This window comes from Panthera tigris, chromosome C2, assembly GCF_018350195.1.
Source record: "Panthera tigris isolate Pti1 chromosome C2, P.tigris_Pti1_mat1.1, whole genome shotgun sequence".
In the NCBI taxonomy this organism is placed as follows: domain Eukaryota; kingdom Metazoa; phylum Chordata; class Mammalia; order Carnivora; family Felidae; genus Panthera; species Panthera tigris.
The window spans coordinates 156,096,399-156,119,536 of record NC_056668.1 but is presented as its reverse complement, the minus strand read 5'-3'; the positions used below and the strand labels follow the sequence as shown (position 1 = coordinate 156,119,536).

The window sequence follows — 23,138 nt, the reverse complement described above, 5'->3', positions numbered from 1 at the left end:
AAACCTGACACAGAGGAACAAATTATACAATTAGCAACTTGAATTATGTACAAAAACTTTGTATATGCTAAAAATAGTCACCAAAAATCACTATGTATTAAGCCACACAGAAAATCTAAAAATACTCCCCGAAGCAAAAACCAGTAAGGTTGCAATGTAGACTACTGACTGCCATGTACTAAAATTAGAAGTTAAAAACCAAACAGCTAAAAAGAAACATAAATCTATCTACTTTGAATTAAAAAAGAAAAAAAGAACCTCTGGGTTAAGTAAGAAATAAAACAGTAAAGATAAACTTCAGCAATGAAAAACAATGACCAGAGAGTGAAATCCTCAGGATGTTACCAGAGATTGCAGGAGAGAGCAACACACAACCTTAAATGTTAGAAATCAGAACAATGAAGAAAAAAAGCTTTCAACTGAAGACAGTAGAAAAGAAAACAAAGGGAAACTGAAAGATCATGGAAAAAATTAGTAACAACGAAAGAAAAAGTAATGACATAGAAAACAAGTGCAGTTGTAAGCATCCTCCCACTTTCCTTTTCCTTTTTAAAAACTTTTTAAAAGTTTTTTTAAGGCAAGATTGAAGATACAAGGAAAAAAACAAGAAGATTATAGTGAATACCTGTGTACCCACCATCCAAATTAGAAAATAAACATCACCAATATAGATAAAACCTTCTAGATATGCCTGCCCCTCGTGTAACCTCATGCATTCTTCAGAGCTTTACTACATGTGCATGCACCCCTGAACAGTACATAATACTGCTTCATATGTTTTAAACTTTGATATAAATGTTGTAATACTATCAGTATTCTTACAAATTTGCTTTTCTTAAATGTTTGTGAACTACCGCCATGATGACATCCATGGTTCATTCATCTTCACCAATATACAGAATTCCATCACATGAATATCAAACAATGTATTCCCCTGCTGATGAATACTCAATAATGCTGTTAAAAACATTCTCTGAAAATCTGTGTACATGAGTGAGAGCATCTCTAAGGGTGTGTACACAGGAAGAGAAGTGCTGGGTCTCAGGATTGTGTACTTCTTTAACTTTAGTAGATAACTGTCTTCTACGTAGTACTAGTTAGATTTCCTGAAGATCTATAGTGTTATCTACACTTGGTTTGGTCTGACATTAGTTTTTCCCAATGTGAAAAGTATGGATAGTATCTTATCAGGCTTTTATTTTCCCTGATTATTACTGAGGTTGAACATCATCATTTCCACGTTCAGACATTTATGCTTCCTCTTCTGTAAATTCTTGGCTTCATTTTCTGACGAGACCTGCTCCATTAATCAAAAATCTCTGACTCAAATATCCTAATGAAAGGTTTCGGTGAAGCCATTATCTGCGGTGGGCAGGAACCATTCAACAACCCTTTCTTTTATAGGACACAGAAATCTAAGACGAAAAGCAGTATTTTGGTGTACAGAATATTCAGTATAAAATTGGTACTCTTCAATGTGTGCCTTTAATCTTCCATAACCTGCATTTCAAATGATCAGAATGCAAACGGAAGACTCCTAAGAAGTGAGATATCATGTACATGTAATATTAGAGCATTATTATTCCAAGATTAAACTAGACATTGTAAAAGCTGACCACACCTTCAGCTTAACAACTTGTTAAAAATTAAGAATAAATTCCTAAATTCCTACATGACTTTCAAAGCAGATACAATCCCAAAGGGACAACACTGCCACAAGATGAAAAGGAGCAAACACTTCCACCCGGAATAGATAACTCAGGACAAGAGAGAACACAACGTTTTGGAGTGAAGAGAGGGTAGCTGGCAATGCAAAGGGCTACCAAAATTCTGGAATCCACCACAGAGCAGATGTCTGTATGTCAATTTCCTGTCCTATACAATGAAACAGACAATAACCACCACACCGGTCGCTGTGAAAAGTAAACACGGTAACACAGGATACAATACCTCTATCTGATTCAATTCTACTCTATGGATGAGGAAATGAAGCAGAGAGAGATCAAGTACACTCTTCAAGATCACAATTAATAAAAGATCCCCATGCCCAAATTCTTCATAATGTACTGTAGCATTCACAGTACTTTTCCAATATGAGTCTCAATGAGTGTTAAGGGATATGTCCAGGAAGGAGCAGACTAGGGGGACTACCAGAAGGATCTAAGAAGATAGGAAATGTACTCAGACGTTCAAAAGAATTACAGTGAGCAGGTGATGGTTACCTTAAATGAGAACTTACTCATTTTTCTCTGTGCTGACAAATATACTTAGATGTTTGCCACATAAGGGGTAAAACTAACTGCCAGCTTTAGGAATACACGGCATTCATGAAACCTAATCTGTTAATTAAGACACATTTAAGAAAGTCCCTTAAGAAATTATTTTCAGATAAACAGCAACCAATTTGACCAACTATTCTCTAGCTGGTGGAATTCAAGTGGGCAAATATTGGAGGAAGGTTACCTACCTACTGCGGGTGCATCATATTCATCACCAAGCAGAATTTCTGGAGCAGAATACGCAAGAGATCCACAGCTTGTTGTGAGCTTCTTCCCTGGTTGAAATTTGTTGCTGAAACCAAAGTCTGTCAACTTTACAAGACCTTGTTTTTCGAAGAAGACTACATTCTCTGGTTTTAAGTCTCTGTGAACCACATGGAGTTTATGGCAATAAGATATAGCATGAACGATCTGAGCAAAGTACTTCTTGGCCAAATCTTCATTAAGTCCCTCTTCGTGTTTCATTATGTAATCGAACATATCTCCTCCATCTCCAAGTTCCAGAATAAGATAGAGTTTGGTCTGGGTGTCAATAACTTCATACAGGCGTACGATGTTGGGATGCTGCACTAGTTTCATGCATCTCACTTCTTGGAAAAGATGACCAGTGGCTAGAGTGTCCAACTTTGTCTTGTCAATAACTTTGACTGCTACTTTTTCACCTGTAAAGACATGCCTGGCAAGTTTAACCACTGCAAAATGACCTCGACCCAAGGTTTTATCCAGATCATATAATCCAGCAATCTTTCCATCATACCCTCGCTTGAATCCTGCCATGCTGGTCCAACAGAAGAAAAAATATATAGACTGTTCAAAATGGATCTTCTCATATAAGAATATTTGGTGAAAATAAGGAATTCATTTTCAGTGTCGCCACGGACACCTACAAAATAAGAGAAGAAACAAAATTAAGTTTCTGTAGCTTTTCCTTTTATAGTTTCCTTTTTTTTTTTTTTTTAAGAGAAGCCTGAAGTAAATAAATTGAGACATAAAATGAGTAAGGGCCATATAACAACCTGTTTATATATTTTGGGTTTATATTACAAAGGCTGAGAATTTAAATACCATATTAAATTTTGCAAACTGAAAAAAAAAAACTGATTTGTTGAAACAAGTTTTTGGTGAGGTCAGAAATAAGAAACCTGGCAAGTTTGATAAACTATGTTTAAAAAAAAATTTTCCCCCAAAGTAATTTCAATTAGTGTCTTAAAAAACAAGGCAAGAATTGACCAAAGGGAAAACAGAATAAACATTTGGACAGAAACCCAACAACTTTTTCCTGTTATTCCAAAACTAGCACTATTTCCTGTAAGTACCAAAAAAATCCCTTTAGTGAAGCCTCCTCTAGTTAGAATTCCAGCTGGAATTCCCTTCCCTTCTCCGTTATCTCCACAGCAGCTTGGACACCACCAGCCCATGAGGTCTTATTCTACAGATTTTCGTATACACCATTTCCCTCCTAAGACCATAAGGTTCTTGAGAACTCTAAGGTTCTATTTTTTTCCTTCTACCCTCCCCTCCCCTAAACAGTGTTTTACATATAACAGGTAGTCAATATTTTGTTACATTTTGAAATTCAACTTCTTTCCAAAATGTTTACATGCCAATTGTTTGCTCTTGTGTCACTAGTGCCTAGAATGGCAACTGACACACAGTAGGTGCTTAATAAATGTTTGCTGACTGGTACTCGCTCTTTGTACTTATCAGTTATGCCTCTATCACAGTCTTCAAACTGTCAAACCAAACTCACCACAATCTGTTTATATTCCAAAAACAAACAACTCACCACAATCTGTTTATATTTCAAAAACAAACAAGCATGCATTTTTTTTTAATTTTTTTTTTTAACGTTTATTTATTACTGAGAGACAGAGAGAGACAGAGCATGAGCAGGGGAGGGGCAGAGAGAGGAGGAGACACAGAATCCGAAGCAGGCTCCAGGATCTGAGCTGTCAGCACAGAGCCCAACGCGGAGCTCGGACTCACAAACCGGGAGATGATGACCTGAGTCGAAGTCGGATGCTTAACCGACTGAGCTACCCAGGCACCCCAAACAAGGATGCATTCTTAAACCATCTTAAAGATCCTTTGGTTTTAAAGACCATATCTCACATGGCATTTAAAATTCTAAACCTTTATTATGTAAACTCTAAATACAGAAATCAGCTCTTATAAATGACCTTCAGAAAAACAAATGTATAAAATCATACAAATTATCACTTTAAATCTCACAAATTCAACTCCCACTATTATTTTTTCTGACCAAAATTTAATAGAATTATTATAAAATCCAATGAGGAATACAGCCATCTCCCAAGACTAGCTCTCTCCCATGAGTGCATACAACCCTTCCCTTCTGCAAAGTCTCTTCTAATGCTCCCAGTATATACTTTCATGTTTCCAGTTGTTTTATTAAGAACAGTAGTTACATCATTTACTCCCACTTAGATGAAAACATCCCAAAAAAGTAAATTGTACATAGAACAAGGTGTTTTTTTTTAAAAGCACTAGCATTACATTCTTTCAATCTCGTTTTTGCTTAAAAGAACAGAAGAAAAGCGAACATTAAAAACCTATTATACGTATTTGTGTAAAATGAATCAAAGTGCTGCAACTATGATTCAAACTGTTCTTATTTCAAAGCCCACGTTCTTTATAAACATTTAATCACACTAAATGATGTTATGCTTAGGGTAGTATCTGGAGAGTTAAAGTACCAACTATAAAAGAGGCATAAAGTCATTCCCACATGCAAACTGAAATTATCTGAAACACCTATCTGGAGCGACCCTCAAATATCTATATTAGCTGTATGTTTATTAATATGTTTTTTATATGTTAGTAATTACCATAATAATAAATATAAGTTACCACTTACTGAGTAAGTATAACATCTCACTCATATACCAAATTCTTTACATCATCCTCATTTAATCCTTACAAATGCCCTCAGAGATAGGGATTATTAGCCCCATTTTGAGGCACAGAAATGGTCAGTCACTTAGCATAGTCTACCAGGTCCGTATGTAAGACTAGGATTCAAACCCAGGACCACCTGACATCAAAATCTGTGCTTTTAACCACTATCTACACTGTTTCTGCAATCTAAATGATTAATCCCGTTTATTCTATAAAGATTTCAAAAATAAGAAACCAACAGTACTACATACAGGTGTTGGAGAAAAAGCAAATTTCTTCTATACTGTGTATTATCTTGTCATATAAGCTAATAATTTTAATGACAAGATTAACAGGAAAATCCAAGTGGAAAGATGTTGCTTTATTTGGACAGTAGTTCCCCCAAAGAAAGTTTAATTCAGGCATATTTAATTTTCAAAAATAGCAACTCTAAGCTAACTCCAGGGGGCAGAAAACTATCTTTGTATCTTTAATTTTGATTAATTATAAGGGCAGTAATTATTCTTAAAGTTCTACCTCAGTCTATTAAGTTACAAGCTGGCAAATGCAACTTAAGCTTTCAAAACAACTTTTAGGCTGCCCTCAAGTGATATAATATTTGTTTTTCTCATCCCTTTAGTTTAGATGTATTCTTGTTAAATGGCATATAAATCAGATTTCAGAAATAAATTTGAATTTAAATTAAATTTTAATTAAATTAATTAGGTCATTCACTTTGTCTTGTTACGAAAGTAATAAATGTGTATGTAAATGAGGGGGAAAAAAGTAGTTTTTCAGGGTCTCTGACACCCAGAAACAATTACAATTAACACTCTGCAGTTTCTCTTCCCAGAACTGTGCCAGCAAAAGGGTACAATGAAAATAGTTTTTAATCCACTAGCAAGTTCACGGGAAAGAATCTAACAGGGTCTCCTCATGATGAGGCTACCGTGTAGTGAAAGAATAATCATTTTCACTACCAAGGAATGTACTCTTTTTGTAATTCGTTTCGTACACACAGTGTCTATGAAACCACAGCGGTTTACCAAACACCAGGACATTATGATTAACTGAAGGTCGAAAGGAAAAACATCCTCGTTACTGATCATCTCTTTAAGTACTAGCCTACTGGGCAACCCAACCATCAAGTACATTTTGTGTTCGCACAGGAAGTAACTACATTGTTTTTTGATCTTTGAGGACCTTGCAGGGCCTGAAAGTCATGCTGAACATCAACGCTGAATGTTAAGAGGTGGCTTATACAGAGTGCAGGTGCCTCTAATGGCTCCAGGACATACCCTACAAACCGCATACTGAATAATCCTTGTTACCACTGTGTTTTGTGAGTTGCTTCTTTTTCCTAAAGGAAAACACAGAAGGAGATCTGAGTTTAGTTCTATTTGTTTTAACTTTGCTTAGAGTCAAAATACACATTCTAAGGCTGGATCCAGACAGACATAAAAATGGCAAGTATGTCTTTAGTGACCCAGCATCCCAGGATCTTTCTCCCCTCTGTGAATTACAACCCATTCAAAGAATCTTGAGGAAACAGAAATTTAACAGTGCACACATAAACAGAGATTGTTCCAGGCGGCCAGGTCAGACAGATTCTACTAGAAGGAGGAGGAAGTAATAATAATAAACGGTGAATTCACCATTTTCTAAATGCTTCCTGGGTAACAGGCTCCAAATCCACATTTCACTGAATCGAAACCAAGAGCCCGCAAGCTAGGCGCAATGAGGCCTGACTTGCCCAGTAAGCAGCAGGAGGCAGTTCCAATCCTGCCCAGCCTGGTTTCCAAGCCCAGCCTGCCTGCAGGAGCCCCTGCCGGATCATGAAACGTTCACTCCAACAGCCAAAGAGGGCGACCTTCACAACAGACAATCTTCGAGCAGGCCAGCAGAAATCAATTATAATGCCAGCACCTGGGAACACACAAAACACCTTCACACGGAGGCTTTCCATTCGATAGGAAAAAAGAAACTATCACTATGAACACAGGGCGCCGATAGCTAAGGCTGTGGCATACTGGCTGAGGTGCCTCACGGTACTCTCCACAACCCTGAAATATCCCACAAATACTGAAAGGCCTAAGCATTCACACTAGGCCAAGGCGATTTACACAACACACCAAAGGTGAGCATCCAGGTAACCCTTAAGCTCACACATAGGGCCTCGTCTAGAGACAGGGAAACCCTGGAACGCTTACCTGCTCCTTCAGCTCCAAGAAGGATACGGCAGCTCCTGCCATTACCCTTGCTTCCCTCTCTCCACCAGCCCGTCTCGTCCAGCCTCTAGGCAAGGCAGTGGGGTAGTCCGGCGTGGCCGAACACTGGCTCGGAGCGCCGAGGACTGGATCTGAAACCCAGCTCCCCTACCAGTCGCCATGGGCCCTGAACAAAACCTGACCTCCCTGTATGATCAGTTTCCCCATTAGAAAATGTTAGTAGTAAGAGTACAAGTTCACAGGTTGTGGGGAGAATTAAGTGAGTTAGTACAGCAAAAAGGTTTGCAATTAAGCCTGACACAGAGGAAGCAGTAAACACTAGCTACCACCACCACCACCACCATTATTGAAACGATGGTGTTCTCCTTCGTCCAAATAGAAATGCTTTTACTGTTCCACCCTACCGCGAGAGAATGAATTTACAGAGCTGTCCAGTTTCCTAAAACATATTAAACTGAAAATGAGGGATGTAAGACTGTAATGCAAAGAAAAGAGTATCTCTAGTTGGGCATCAAAGTCTGATAATTTTTCCAAAAAAATCCCACAAAATCTAAGTATTTGCTTTTGAAATATCAAGAGGACCTTCTTTCAACTCTACCCTTTCAAAAAGAACTAAATGTTCCTTTACATTTTCTTCCCCGAAAGTAATATATTCTTACAGAGAATCTAGAACATACAGACTAGGAAGCAGGAAGAATTAAAAGGCATCCGTAGTTCTACCACTGAAGATCAGCGCCATTAACATTTTGGCAATCTTTCTGCAAATATTTATACAGTTTCTTCGTTTTCAAAGGTGTGATCATTCTACACATAACTTTATATCTTGGAGCCTACTTTTTTCACTTGACATAGCACTTTCCTTTTAATATTTTGCTTCAATTATGAAGTTATGAAAGAAATATCTGTACAATATAGGGAAAAATACAATTAGAACATATAAACTGACAAAAAGAATTTTTTCTTACAAATCATCCAATTTTCTACTGTCTGAGACAATCTCTGTTAGCAGTTTGGTACAAAGCCGTTCAAATTATTTTCTAAGTATAATATATGCCAAGGAACAAATTTTTTTTATAAAATGGAATAATACAGACAGACACAAAGAGAGAGAGAGGTTTACAACCATCTTAAAAGTATTTCTCTCTACAAGTTGATACAAATTCACTTTAGAAAATTTGGAAAATGCAGAAAAGCACAATATAGGAAGAAAAAAATCACCTTATACTTTCTTTTTTTAATTTAATTTTTTTTAAGTTTATTTATCTTGAGAGCGAGAGAGCGAGAGAGCAGGGGAGGTGCAGAAAGAGAGGGAGAGAGAGAATCCTAAGCAGGTTCCACACTGCCAGCACAGAGCCCAACACAGGCTTAAACTCACCGTGAGACCATGACCTGAGCCGAAACCAAGAGTTGGACGCTTAACCGACTGAACCACCCAGGCGCCCCCATTCACCTTATACTTTCATCCAGGATGACCTCTCTTCATCTTTGAGTATATATTCTTCATACCTATGCTTCTTACAAAGCTAAGATACTAGATGTGAAGTCTCACAACTTTTTCCTCTACTTTATATAATGAATATTTTCCCACCGCACTGAATTCTTCTACGTCAATATTTTTAACGACTACATAATAAAGATGATATCTTTTAAAACAGCAAGACCACTAAATGAGGCCCTGCTAAAGCAGTCTTACTTAGCGTATGCTTCCACATGCACATAACCGGGCTGGACCAGAATGAAACAGGCCAACTAGCCTCAGAGCGTTTCTAATATGGAGATTCATGTTTGAGAAACAACTACCAGTACATGTTGCAAGAATATACCGATGTTCTCCCAGCTAAAGAGAAGCAAACTGAAGTGTGCGGGCGTGGCTGGAGAAGAGGAAGGAAGTGTGGGTGGCCCGGCACACATTTTGCAAGCTGCTGAAAACAGTTGTAGAACCAGCCTCTGTTCAACCTACTGTCATTTGGAAGTCACCCTGTTTGGCTGGTCAAATTCACTCTTAGACTGGAGATTTGCATGGACATCACCACCACTACAGTGTGGTCTGTATGTCAAACAGATACACGGACACACTACTCACACCTCCCCCCACCAGGAGAGGGGAGGACAAACAGCACACTGAACACCGCCACCCGTGGCATAAGCAGGGGAGTGGAAATGAAAGGGCCACATGTGTGAATTAGGCTACTTCTACTGCCTCTCCCCATTTTACTTGGGATATTGTAAATTTCCTCCTAAAAGCAGACCACCAGCAGTTACATACACAAAAACCTCCCAAATTAAACGCTTAAAAAAAAAAAAATCCGTACCAATGCTCTCCCTCTAATACAGATAACTGAAAGATGAGTTTCGCAAAGCCACGCTAAAACTGCATTTAAGCTCGTTACGTACGAAAATCATCTGCTATCTTTTATAGATACCAAAAATGAAAACCATGATTTTTCCTCATGGAAAATACTAGGCTAACCTGTGTGTTTATAGAAAAATTAACGTAAGTGGAGAACTGACTCTCGATGAATACTACCACGCTGATCTTACTGCTAAAATTTCAAAGATACCCGTAACAAAAATGGCATAGGCTGAAGAGAGTAGACTAAATCCTCTGAGAATGTCAGTAACCCCCAGGTCAAGCAAAATAAACACAACTCTACACGCAGTTGCCACTGCCGTTCCGTTTGTCCAAAGTAAACAATATTCCACATTTCTAGAATAGCGCTCCTCCTCCTGGGAGTTACCAATATAAGCCATAAATCAAAGATGAAGAAATCACAAATAGGTCAAGAGGTCCTTAGTTACGGAAGGATCCAGAGTTTTTCACTGATCAGCTTGATATTACCACATGGTTCTCACGTAGCATTACGCGGTCACCAGTCTGCACTCACCGGATGGACTCGAGATAGAACTATAAATTCAAAGGTTAAATTATTTGCTATCAGAAATGTCCAAGTAGGCAAAATTATACCTCCAAATGTCTAGGAAAGTATTTTCCAAGGGAAGGTAACCGCCTACTGTTCTGCAAGTTTTCTTCCAAGTGGTCACTTTTAACGGACACCCCAGGGGCAACCGAGGGGACTAGGACCGGCGGGCTAAAAGGACTGCTCTGCTCTTCAGGCAGTGACTGGGTCACCAGTGCAGATCGATCTCAGGAAGCACCGACTTACGTAATTTTACTTTCCCTAAGTGAAACAAGCAATGGCCCAGGATACATCAAGGCATTTTAACGTACCCAGTAGTCAGGCAATTTATTAGCTGATACAGAGTAGTACTAACTATTTGCAAAGAGGAAGGGGTTAACATTCAAGCCACAAAACTCGGACCAGCAGTGCAGACAGTAAGTTCCAAATTCCGAAACAGAATCTGCCTCTTGTTAAAATGATGAAAAATGCTAAGTGTGTCACCATTTCTGGTGACAGCCTGGTATAAAAGTGCTCACATAACACATAGTGACTTAAGCGAAAGCTGGTATGTAAAAGTTACTCCAAGATAAATAAAGGCAACTCACAATTACTCCTTGTTGCCAGGAAAACAATGAAAGTGGAAGTTGGGAGAATTTAAAAACTTAGTAATCTAAATCTCTCTTCCAAATTTTTATTAATGCTGTCAAAATCCTGTCATCTTTTTCTTTCCTTGCTGATATCATGATGAAGATGCTCATTAAAAAAAAAAATGGTCAAAAAAGAATACTGGAACAGAAAAAAGTAAACTAATCTATAAACAAAAATACTGGTCTCTAACATTTCACTTACTTTTGCTTAAAAGACTTAATCATTTGAAGGGCGCCTGGGTGGCTCAATCAGTTCAGTATCCGCTTCGGCTCAGGTCATGACCTCGCAGTTCATGGGTTCGAGCCCCACGTCGGGCTCCGTGCTGACAACCCAGAGCCTGGAGCCTGCTTTGGATTCTATGTCTTCCTCTCTTTCTCTCTCTCTGCCCCTCCCCCACTCATGTTCTGCCTCTCTCTCTCCCTCCCTCTCTCGAAAATAAACATTAAAAAAAAAAAGACTGAATCATTTGAGATGCTTTTACATTGTTAAGTCTGCAAATTATCTGATTTCTGAAAAGCAATGTGGTAAAACATATATCAAGAACCTTAAAATAATACTCTTGATTTGATAATCTCACTACTAGATACACATTTTAAAGGAAAGAAGATGTTGAAAATCTTTACAGTTAACAATGTTCAATGATATTTATGTATGCAAAAAAATTAACCTAAAGGTCTACAGTAAGAAAACAATTAAATAAATCACAGTATACCTAACATTAACACTATGCAGTCATATTTTCAGGCTATTTAATCTCATGGGAAATTCTCACAATAAAATGTTAAGTAAGAAAATTCATATGCCAAATTTCATGGCATATGATCTCAATTTTTTAAGCGTATAATTTGTCTGCATATATATTTTAAAAATACCAAAATGTTAAGATGGTAAGATTAGAGAATTTTTTTCTCTTTATGTTTTTCTGTTCTTTTCAAATTTTTGGCAGTGAGTGTGTGCTGCTTTTATAACCTAAAAAAGACAGAGGTTATTAAAATTTTGACTTTTGGGGAGGCTCCTGGGTGGCTCAGTCGGTTGAGCGTCCGACTCCTGAGCTCAGGTCATGATCTCACAGTCCGTGAGTTTGAGCCACGCATCGGGCTCTGTGCTGACAGCTCGGAGCCTGGAGCCTGGAGCCTGCTTCGGATTCTGTTTCTCCCTCTCTCTCTGCCCCTCCCACACTTACCCTCCTCTGTCTCTGTCTGTCTCTGTCTCTCTCTCAAAAATAAAAAAATAAACATTATATAAAAAATTTTAATTTTTACTTTTTTGTAAACAATTATCCAATTTACTTTTCCACTAAGATCTATGAAAAGACTAATTCCCCTAAAAACATATTGTCCAAAATCTATTTATGTCATGTTAATAAACAAGACATATTCAAGGAAATATTTTGCTTCCCTTGTGGGACAAGGTATGCAATTCCTTCAGGCTGAGGAAAGAAGAGGAACGCTGAGCCTATTTTCATTAGCAAATATTTGAGCCCTAATTGTGTAGGACATAACACAGTATCCTTTACAATTTTACAAATAAGTTATCTACATATAAAAAGATAAATAACTACACAGGTTAGTCTGGGTGAGGTGTGCCAAAGGAAGAGTAGAGGACTCCAAGAAGGCAGGATCCCAAAGACAGGGCAGCCCACAGACCAGAGCTTATCCTTGAACAGGGAGCAGTGGAACACCATTCTCAAAACTGGGGGAAGGAAACAGCAGAGCGTGCATACGGCTGGTTTCAGAAAGGACAGTATCAGCTTGGGTGCAGTTATGATTTGGGGTAGACGTGAGGTAAGTCAGCAGGGTTAAGAAGGCTGATCCTGAGAAATACCTAATGGCTTACCACTTAGGCAACTGTGATGAACTCTTTCTCAAAACTCATGGAAAACTTGCCATACTCAATAATTCACCATATAGCTATCTTTGAATTACACTTGTTTCGTTAAAGTGTCACTAAAGAGTTAAAAATGCACAGACGCAGCTTCTAACCACAGAGCTGATAAGAGGTCTGCACAGAAGAGTAAAACTCTAGATAGTAACGTGAAAGCAACACACAAATAAGGTCATTGGAGGATTGAAACCAATTTTAAAAGCTCACTGTCCACTTTACAGTTCGATAAAACAGCAGTTTTTGTTTTGACTCCGATCAGATCTCTCATTATCAACCCTACTACCAGCCCAAAAACCTACTACTAACCTAAATACGATTATACAGATAGGAGTCCCGTCCCATAACAAAACCACAGTTGACTTTGTTTCATTTCAAATTTTAAAAATGTCTTTTACTGCCACAACCACTCCTTTTAGAATTCCAGGTTTGTGGTAATGCAGGTCTCAAAAAGAGTAAACCATGTCATTTCTGGGGATCTATGTAGGTAGTGGACTCCACATTTGTTTTATCACTTATTCCTCACAATCAGCAACGTCACAGAAATATCACACCCATTTTTACAGATGAGAAAGCGGGACCAAAGAAGAAAAGGACTTCTTTGCCCCAGTCCTACACCCAGGAAAGGGCTGCCCAGGTTGGACTCCAGGTTCCACTGACTCTTGGGTCCTCCGTTTTTTCCTGCAACAATACGAGACGTCCCTTTTACCTAGGCCTTCCTAATTCCAAAATAAGTCTATTTGGGGGTGGCTGAGTAGCTCAGTCGGTTGAGTGTCCAACTTCGGCTCAGGTCACGATCTCCCAGTTGGTGAGTTCAAGCTCCGAATCTGGCTCTCTGCGGTCAGCACAGAACCGGCTTCGGATCTTCTGTCTCCCTCTCTCTCTCTCTCTCTCTCTCTCTCTGCCCCTCCCCCACTCATGTGTGGACGTGTGGACGTGCTTTCTCTCTCAAAAATAAAACAGACGCTTAAAAAAGTAAAAAAATAAAAGAAATCTATTTTGGTATTTCTCGCATTCCTCTAATTCTGATATGCTAAGCTACTTACCTAGCCCGGCAATCAATTAAATGGAGGAAATTCCCTAACATCACCAAAGACTTAGCTAATAAACATCATTAACAAATAATTCCATTACAGACTTCTTGAAACTTCTTTTTAAGAAATGAAATTACAGGCAAATAACTATTCAAAAGACAGACTGAGATATTTACTGATCATGTAAAACTGGAATGGCACCTTAAAAATAACTTCACCTTAGAGTTTACACACAATTTTGCGATGGCAAGAACAGCCAGTGGCACAGAACAGCCAACACAAAATAAGTAATTCAGATAAATTTAGGAGGTTCTCTTTTCTGCTTAAAAATTGTATCCTTTCTGAAACGCAATTTTAATATACTTTGCAAATTACATTCTCTCCATTTGTTTCTGAAAAAGCATTTTCCTTTGAAAGAGGATTAGCAAATACCCATAAAACAGGAGAGCAAAGGACAAAATCAAGCCCTGAAATGGGAGACTGAATGAATATTCTCACTCCACATTTTCTTTAGTACACATAATACTTTACGCCAATAACGAGAGAACTGTTTCACTTGTAGAAAATGAGGTAAAACAGAAAGCCAAACTTTACTTTAAAATTCAATCACTCTGCTTTTGTCCACTGTTATATAAAAGGCTATAGAGTATTATGACTATTTTAAAAAGAGATCCATGAACAGTACGCTCCAGCTTCATAATCTCTCTGTGAATATTCGTTAGTATATCGTCCTAAATCTGAAATGAACTTTATCCAGGTAAGTTACACTGCAAGAGCAAAACCTACATTATCTAAAACATAATCTCTCTAATAAAGAAAAACCAACACAAATGAATATGTATTTTTTAAAATCTTTTTTTAAAGTTTATTTCTGACGGAGAGAGAGAGAGAGAGCGAGCGAGCTAGGGAGGGGCAAAGAGAGAGGGAGACACAGAATCCGAAGCAGGCTCCAGGCTCTGAGCTGTCAGTACAGAGCCTGACGTGGGGCTCGAACCCACGAACCGTGAGATCATGACCTGGACCAAGGTCGGATGCTTAACGGACTGAGCCACCCAGGCACCCCGGATGAATACGTATTCAACCCAGTTTATTATTCAAACATTTCCCCCTAGCTATGCAATATAAAGACAATATACTGGCCTAAGAGGTGTGTACACAGAGCAGGAGGAACATCAGAGAGGAGCTGGGAGGGTATCCTAAGTTTTAACATTTCACACTACCACATGGTCAACCTTTTTTTTTTTTTTTTTTTTAATGATTTATTTATTTTTCAAGGGGAGAGACAGAGCGTGAGCTGGGGAGGGGCAGAGAGTGAGGGAGACACAGAATGTGAAGCAGGTTCTGAGCTGTCAGCACAGAGCCTAATGTGGGGCTCGAAGTCACGGGCCGTGTGACCTGAGCCGAAGTCGGACACGTAACCGACTGAACCACCCAGGCGCCCCGGTCAACCTTTCTTATAATCCTCACCACAGAGGTGCACTTTAACAATGATCAAAATTCATTTATTCAGCAGATGTGAGCAACGGCATCATAGCAACAGAAAGAGTACCACAGAATCTGGAGCCCAGGAAGTTACTCAACTTCTATGAATAGGTACATCTCAATCTATAAAACAAAGATAATCACCACCTTGGACACTTATCATGAAGGTTAAGTGGGATAACACATATTAGCAGGATGTGAGTAGGATCAAAATCACCCACTGTTTTTCCTCCAACTTTTCAGAACTGGCCTTCCTCCCAGGAGACTCTGACATCTGAGAGGGGTTATATACTTAGCTCCCCCCTTCTTTTGATATCCCCTAACAGGCCCGAGTTACCCCCCTAACTAGACGCCTCTACTGCACATACCAGGAAGATCACTGCCACAAGGTCTGTGCAGTCTCTTACAGGGACAGATAGGCTACAAGAGGCGTCCCTTTCCCAAAAGCTACCTTGGAGAGTTCATTCAGGAGGCGTCTCAGAGACATTCATTTTCTCATCTGAGCTAAGAAGTGAAATTGGTGATGACGGGGAAGAGGCTTTTCAGAAGAGAAACCTCAGAGAGCTTACTGTGACCGGGGCAATAATGCATGCAGAGCATAGGAGATGAGATCAGACAGGGAGGCAGGGGCCAGATACCCAAAGGGCCTCGTATTCCAAGCAAATCAGCCGCGGTTCCTCAAGTCTGGTGAGCCCTTACCGTGCTTCAGGGCCCAGCTTAAGGTCAACCCTCCTGAGCGTGTCCTTGCCCTCCGCACACCCCCACACACCAGCTCCCGTGCCCTCTCACAGTGCCATTCCTTTCCCATCAGGGCCCTTATCACAACTGCGGTTATAATTACTCAGGTGATTATGTGAGTAACAATCTGTGTCTCCACTCAGCTAAATGAGAACTTCAGTCCGTGTTAAGGCCCACGTCCATTTTATTCCGGTCTGTATTCCAGGGCCTGCCCAGTATAGCATCTACCCAAAAGAGAGAGATTCATACTATTAAATGAACAAACGAAAGCTGGCACTAAGAAGCCAAAGAAGAATCCTGTGCAGGGGAACGACAATCAGAGATGACAGTTACACAAACCACTCTGGCAGCAAAGTGACGACCAGACTGGCAGGGCAAGACTACAGCTGGGGGGACTACTGAAAACATCTCCAGGTAAATGATCGCTTACTGACCTAAACATGAAGGCCGCCAATATGCGGGCAGTGATGATGAGGATGTAACAGAGGAGACCCATTCAGGAAGCAGAAGCCAAGAACTCAATGTGTGGGGTGAGGGGAAGCAAAGAGGGAAATCCGGAATGGTTCTGGCGGAGAGTGGTAGCAGAAGTGGTGCCATTCACTCAGACGGGAAACGCGCAGGACAGGAACAAACATTTCCTGAGCATGTACTACATGCCGGTACCAAGCGAAGACGTGCCCTCAGCTCCAAAATTCTATGATTGAAAAACAATTTAAATTTAGCCCAGCTGTATTACAATGGCTGTTACCAGGATGATAAAACCCAACAAACTAAAGTTTGGAGTTTTGAAGTTTTTTTCATCAAGACACCACTTGGGGACACGGACTATGCATGAGGCATTACTTCGGTCTGGGGATGCTAAAATCAAAGAAGTGGTCTCTGCCTTCCAGAAGCTGAGTCTTCTCAGTTTGAGAAAAATAACTGCATGTCGACAAGGAGACCCTGAGGCCCAGGGAGCCTATGATCTGACCGTTTCTATGACCTGTAACCCACGCTTCTGGAGCACAGACTTGATAACCTACATGACATTTCCAGGCCAATACACAGCCGAGGGGATATTTAGATAGGCCCAATCCTGTTTTGAGCCTAGAGACGCTGCAGAACCTAAAAATCGCAGCACAGGGTCTGTGACGGACTCTGAAGTAACTGCCATGGTACAGCCACGTGGCAGCACTTTGGAGGGTGCAGGTAGGAGAGACAAAGCAGCCTGGTTTGTCCCAGGAAGAGCCTACCTGAGCAGAGGCCAAGTGCTGGAGGTGCCAAAGCAGGATCTCAGGAGGTTCTGGAAGCAGCAGAGAAATAAATGTTCAGGGAAGGTACGGCAGGAACCCTCTTTTAGACAGGCTCCTCCCCTACCAGCGGCAAGAAATGGTTTCCCACGGGACAGGAGGCCTCAGCCCAGGGCAGATGTGCAGAAAAACAGATGAGGAAACAATCCAGTGCGAATAACGAAGCTCCAGATCAGCCAGAGCAGACAACACACTTCCAGTGCCTTGCGAGGCTATTAAGCCGGAGAGATTTTACACCAGCTGTTTCTAAACAAAAACAAAAGACCAAAACCCTTCCCTCTCCATGCCCAAAGCTCCTGGCCCACGCTTCTCCCTTCCTTTTCACATTCTTTGAAACCAGAACGGTCTTTACCTCCACTCCCTTTCACCCACTCGGATCTCAGTTCTTCCTCCACCACTCCACCTCAGCTTTTCATCCTCCCTGAACCTTCTGAGCACCCTCCCCTTTTCTCGGCCTGGGATCTCTACCTGTCCCTCAGGACCAGTTCACCGTCGCCTCCTCCATGAAGCCTTCCCAAGTCAGATTGTTCCTTGCTCCCACCTTTGTGCTTCTACAGAGCTGTGCCTAAGCCTCGGCACAGCAGCCGTTGGACCCTATTGTTAGCGTTGACTTCAGTGGCCCTGACAGCCTGTAAGCTCCCAAAGGCAGGAACCGGTTTTTACTCAATTTTATATTGCTGCCCAGAACCCAGGGCTGCGAAAATAAGCATGCAAAGGTGCCGTGGATATAGCATAGGTTAAGCTTATCTTCAAAACTTCCAGAATCTACTCAAGTAACTTTTCCACCTAAGTTGCTCTAAGAATTTACCTGCACACACATACAAATACCTAAATTATGAAGAACAGTTTTATTAGAAAAGCATCTTGGTTAAAAACTCTGTCTTCTAGTTAAGCAAACAGCGTGCATGCAGTTAAAACAGGGCAAGTTCCTCATCTATGTTTTTAATTCCTAAAATTCTGATCATGCGGCAAGTTCACTTGTGCCCTTTTCTTCCTGGGCAGCTACTGAGCTCTTAGGCCCAGACAAGCTGCTACAGGGAAGACACCAGGCCTTATTTATATCAACACCTAGAGCCATGGCTGTTTAATTATCTCCAAAAACAAGTAACTTCTTTCCCATTTAGTTTCACTTTCTGTATGACAGAAACAAACACCCACAGTAAGGGTTAGATAAAGACTATTTCCTGTGACCAGTAAAAGTATCATGAAAGCCCCTCAACTTTACTAAGGACATATAAAAACCTTCCTTTTAGGAATATGGGATTAAATCTGAATATAAAGTCCAATTTATATTTCTGTTCTAGAAAAATAAAAATTAGGATAACTTCTGAGTTCTTGTATGTTTTAAACTCATGGAACTTACTGCAACAATACTGAAAAGTTTACTCTTAATAGTGAAAAATTAATAGGGTGAGAATCATTTCTGTGCCTAAAATAATATAAAAACCGTGCAGATTTAAAAAAGACAAAGGTGACACTGAAAGTTCCCTGCCTAGAAAACCTTGAAGATGTAAGAAAAGTTAGCACCATGCACTTAATTTTTCAGTTACTACACTGCTTCAATATGTGACCTTGGGAATGTCATGTAATTTCATTTTTAGTTCTGTAAAATGGGAATGTCATCTATTTTCCAAATAGGGACAATACAATAGTCAGATAAAAGAATCAATACGTATTTTTCTTTTTCTTTTCTTTTTTTTTTTTTACAGAAACTTGTCTAATTAGTATGCTTAAATCACCACTTGTACAGTGCATTCCTCCTCAGGAATCCAATTCCAAGAGAAATATTTAAGCAGACGTTGAAGACAGATTTCCTTAAGGGAATGGTTTTATAAATCTGGAAAGCAATGTAATAAGATCATAAATTAATAAGTTGATTACATAAACCTTGACAGCTCCTGGCTTTAAAGCACACTAATACACATTCTGATAAATTAGACTGATTTGAGACACAGTGTCCCAACCCAGTACAAGGAACCCGAACTGAAGCATCTGATGTTTGAAAGAAATTTAGTGAAAATTCAGCTGAAGTGTCTGATGTTTGAAAGAAATGTAGTGAAAATTCAGCAGGATACTCAACATCTGCAGTTCGATCACTTGTAAGCCATGCTTCACCTTAAAACCTGGTAAGGTGGGAAACGCATTAAATCAGCTTTACCACCCGCTCCTAAGACTGAGAATGCACTCAATTTTATAAAAGAGAAAAAAAGTAACCTGACAATTTGCAAGGTCCTATATCCTCAAACCTCGATAAAGAACCCTACTGCTAAATTCTCCCCAAATACTGAGCGTGAAACCGATCTCGCCAAGAAGCTATCTGATTGTACCTGGTCCAACTGTCAGGAACAGCACAGCTCCAAGAACCCCCCACTGCCCTCCCCCCAACCCCAACCAGGAAAACAGACTGTCACTTTCCCAGATCCCAAGTCCAAGTTAAAGGCAGGAAGGTTTTTGCAAAATGGTCCAGAAAGAATTCAACAGGCGATGACTACGGTAAAGAACGGATTGCTCTCCCAATCCGGGGGGGAAAAAAAAAAAAAAAAAAAATTCTCGCTCTCCCCTGGGAAGGGCACTGCTCCTCCTTCCTTACCCCGATGCCCTTTCTCTACAGACAACAATATCCCCATTCTATTGTAAGCCTGCAGTTTTACCAAGGAAGCCCCTTGCTGCGGCCAGATTTCCAGATTCGTTTGAAAAAGGAAACACATTCCGAGAACACACACCCCACGAGAGAACCCAGGCGCGGGGAGCCCGGCCGGGGCGCGGGGCCCCGCGGCGCCGCACTCGGCCGGCTCGGGGCGGGGCGCGGGGCGCGGGATGCGGGCGCCTCCCGAGGCGCCGCAATCCGGCCGCGGCCGCAAGGGCAGGGCCTCCGGGAGCCCGCGGCCGGCCGCCGCAGTGCCGGCTCCCGCCGGGCCCGCCGCCGCCGCCCCGCCGCCAGGCCGCGCCGCCGCCGCCGCCGCCGCCGCCGCCGCGCGGGCTCGGGCCGCCGCAGTCGGGGCTCCGCGTCCTCCCGGGCCCGCGCTGCGGCCGGCGCGGGAAGCGCGGAGCGCGCAACTTACTTTCCGCCTGCGGCGGGCGCCCCGGCCCGGACGTCCGGCCCGGACGTCCAGCCCGGCGACGGCGCAGGCTACCAGGCGGCGGAGGCCAGCCCGCAGCCCCGGTCCACGGCCGCCGCGCCCGCCCGCACTCCGCGCTTGTCCCTACCTCAGCCGGCAGGAAGGCGTCCGTCTGCAGCGGCCGCGGCGCCGACGACTCCCTCCCGGCCGCCGAATCCCCGCACCCAGCGCAAATCATAATACCGAGCGGGCGGCCGGGCGCGGGGAGGGGGTGGGGCCGAGCTGCGCCTGCGCGGGACGCGCGTCACTGTGACGCAGCGCCGGGGCGGGGCGGCGGGAAGGGCGGGGCCGAGAGCACCTGCGGGCCCCGGCGGGCGGTCTGCTGGAGGGCGTCCTGACGGCGCCTCCACCGCGGCGGGTCCGGGCTGTGGCCGGCGGTGGGAAGCAGGCGAGGCGCGCCCGAGGAGAGGGGACGGTGAAGGAAGAAGCTCCAGGGACGTGGGACAGTGGCCGAGAAAAGTAGCGCGAGCTGTCGGGGGAACTCGGAGGGAAGGGACTGCGTGCGCACCTGACTGCGTCCTGGGGCAGGGGGCCGAAGGCAGCGCGTACTTTACCCTTTTAAAGGTTCACCGCATTTCCCGCCCAAGTTCAAGCAAGGCGAGAGAAAAAACCAAATATACATTCATGTGCATATATACACTTTTGTGTCGACCGTTTTATTTCTGGGAACCCAATTTGAAGGAATTTTGTTGATTTTATTGCTGTTTAAACAAAAGTAGAGAAGCCCACCATCTGAATGCAGCGTTGGCTAAAGGTCAGCGGGGGACCCTGTCCTGGCCCCATCAGCTAGCTGTCTCCACTGCGGACTGGGTGGAAAGGCAAAAGGTCGTGGAAAACGTTAAGGCACACGAAGTCCGGGATTGAAAACAGCAGACATTAACCATGGCACTAGATGGTTGAGTGACATGGTCACCAGGCCAGGTGGGTCAGAAAGGGAGCTTAGCCAAGGCTGGAGAGGGGTGCAGGGGGGAGGATCTCCTGACTCCTGCCCTTGCAGGCTTGTCTCGCAATGGCGATCAGCTCCGAGGTGCCTAAAAAGAGAGAGCCATGAAACCAGATGCCAGGTGTCTCCAATATGCTTTTCACTTTCTGTTTCTCCTTTCTGTCCACCTTTCCAATAAAAGACGCCTAGTAAAGAAGGACACAAGAATGAATGAAGGAATCAATTTTAAAAAGCTGCTTTGATGTTCCAAATTTGCTTAAATTGACTGGATGCAGAAGAGAAATATGTGGCTTTACCAAGTGTCTCTTTGACCTGCAAATGTCAGAGATGGTTTTTTGTTTTTTGTGTTTTTCAGACTCCACATCAGCACTTTTGCATGTCTGAAGATGATTGAGAAGTAAGAGCGGATTGCTGGGGGGTGCAAATTCTCAGGGTAGTAACGTCAGGGTTCTATTAAAAGGGGCCTCCTAATGCCCTAGTGTGGGTGATGGATCATTGGCTGGGGAAAGCCTCAGGCTCTAGGCCTCTGGATGGGCCTCTGCTCCTTAAGGATGGGTCAAAGCCCAACGCTGGGATCACTCTGATTTAGAAAGAACATGAAAGAAAAATCTTACTTTGAAACTGACGTTGTCACTCTAACTGTATGTTAAGCAATAGCTCCTCATCACTTGGCTTGTGGAATTTGGTCCTTTGTTACTAGAAAGTTGGAAAACCATGCACTTTTACCCTCAGGGAGATACGCTATTTAGAGAACCCTGTCAGGGGAGGGGGGGACCACCAACACTAATGGTTTCCCAAGAGAATTCCAGTGGTTGATGGCCTCTGCCACCAGGCCTATAGCCCCTGAGATGTAACAGCAACCACAAAACAATGGCCATAATAGATAAGCTCTTGGAAAACGGTATTTATGTTGTTGCTTTGTAGCTCAGGTTTTGAATAAAATCTGTAAGTGTAACAAGGACATAAGAGGAGCAAAACAATAAATAAAAAAGAACAGAATAACAAATTGATTTGAAAAAAGTCAAGGATGCGGTCAATGCTGGCCACATGGCAAATCATTTATTCATCCCCAGTGTTTCTTGGGAAGCTGGAGAGCTGCTGGCAAGAACATGACCCATTTTCAGTTCCACACCGTAAATTTGGTAACGTGATCTGATTGATACTTAGGCAATATTTAAAAATCTACAAATACAAATTAAGATATTATGACTTAACTTTGACTTGAAGCAAATAGGTGTATTGTTAATGAAGAAGCCCCTCCTCCAGTCTGCCCTGGGGCTTTCTCCAACACAGACTGCTTTTTTAATGTTAGGTCTTTTTATGGACCCGTAAGAAGCTTTAATTAGATATACAGCACTCTACAAAACGACGAGATGGAACACGCAGGTTTGCATTACAGTCTCTGTGATTCAGATCTCACACATAACATAATGCCACCAATTTAAGGAAGAAGTTGTTTACTGGAAGGCAACCAGGGAGATGCTATAAATTAGATCAAGATGTGAAAAGCAAGCAGAGTCACGGAAGAATTGCCATTTTCATCTTGGGACATTCCCTGCTACCCCCCTGCAAAAGCAGCGTGTTCTCTTCTCTAAATATTGTTGGTTTTCATAATTGGTAAAAAATTTTAAAATAGATCTATTTAAAACAACAGATATTGAATACTCATGTACAGTTCAATTTTGAGTTGTGATATTTA

At 41.9% G+C, this 23,138-nt stretch overlaps 1 protein-coding gene across 10 annotated transcripts in view; it reads right to left on the bottom strand.

The window, feature by feature from the left end:
• The window catches only part of SNRK (SNF related kinase), a 59,153-nt gene extending 38,451 nt beyond the window's left edge, over positions 1-20,702 (bottom strand). For 2 of the 10 annotated variants that reach the window (XM_042956985.1, XM_042956986.1), the window contains exon 1: positions 2,468-2,554. Coding sequence is in view for 8 of the 10 variants with exons in the window: in XM_042956978.1 (XP_042812912.1) it covers positions 2,468-3,056 (589 nt within the window). In the remaining 2 variants the exon portion in view is untranslated. Of the gene's footprint in view, positions 1-2,467; positions 3,163-6,475; positions 6,538-16,522; positions 16,783-17,320; positions 17,371-20,584 lie in introns of those variants that run through there. The other 8 variants (XM_042956978.1, XM_042956977.1, XM_042956984.1 and 5 more) reach the window with 8 other exon arrangements.
• Between the last annotated feature and the right edge of the window lie 2,436 nt (positions 20,703-23,138).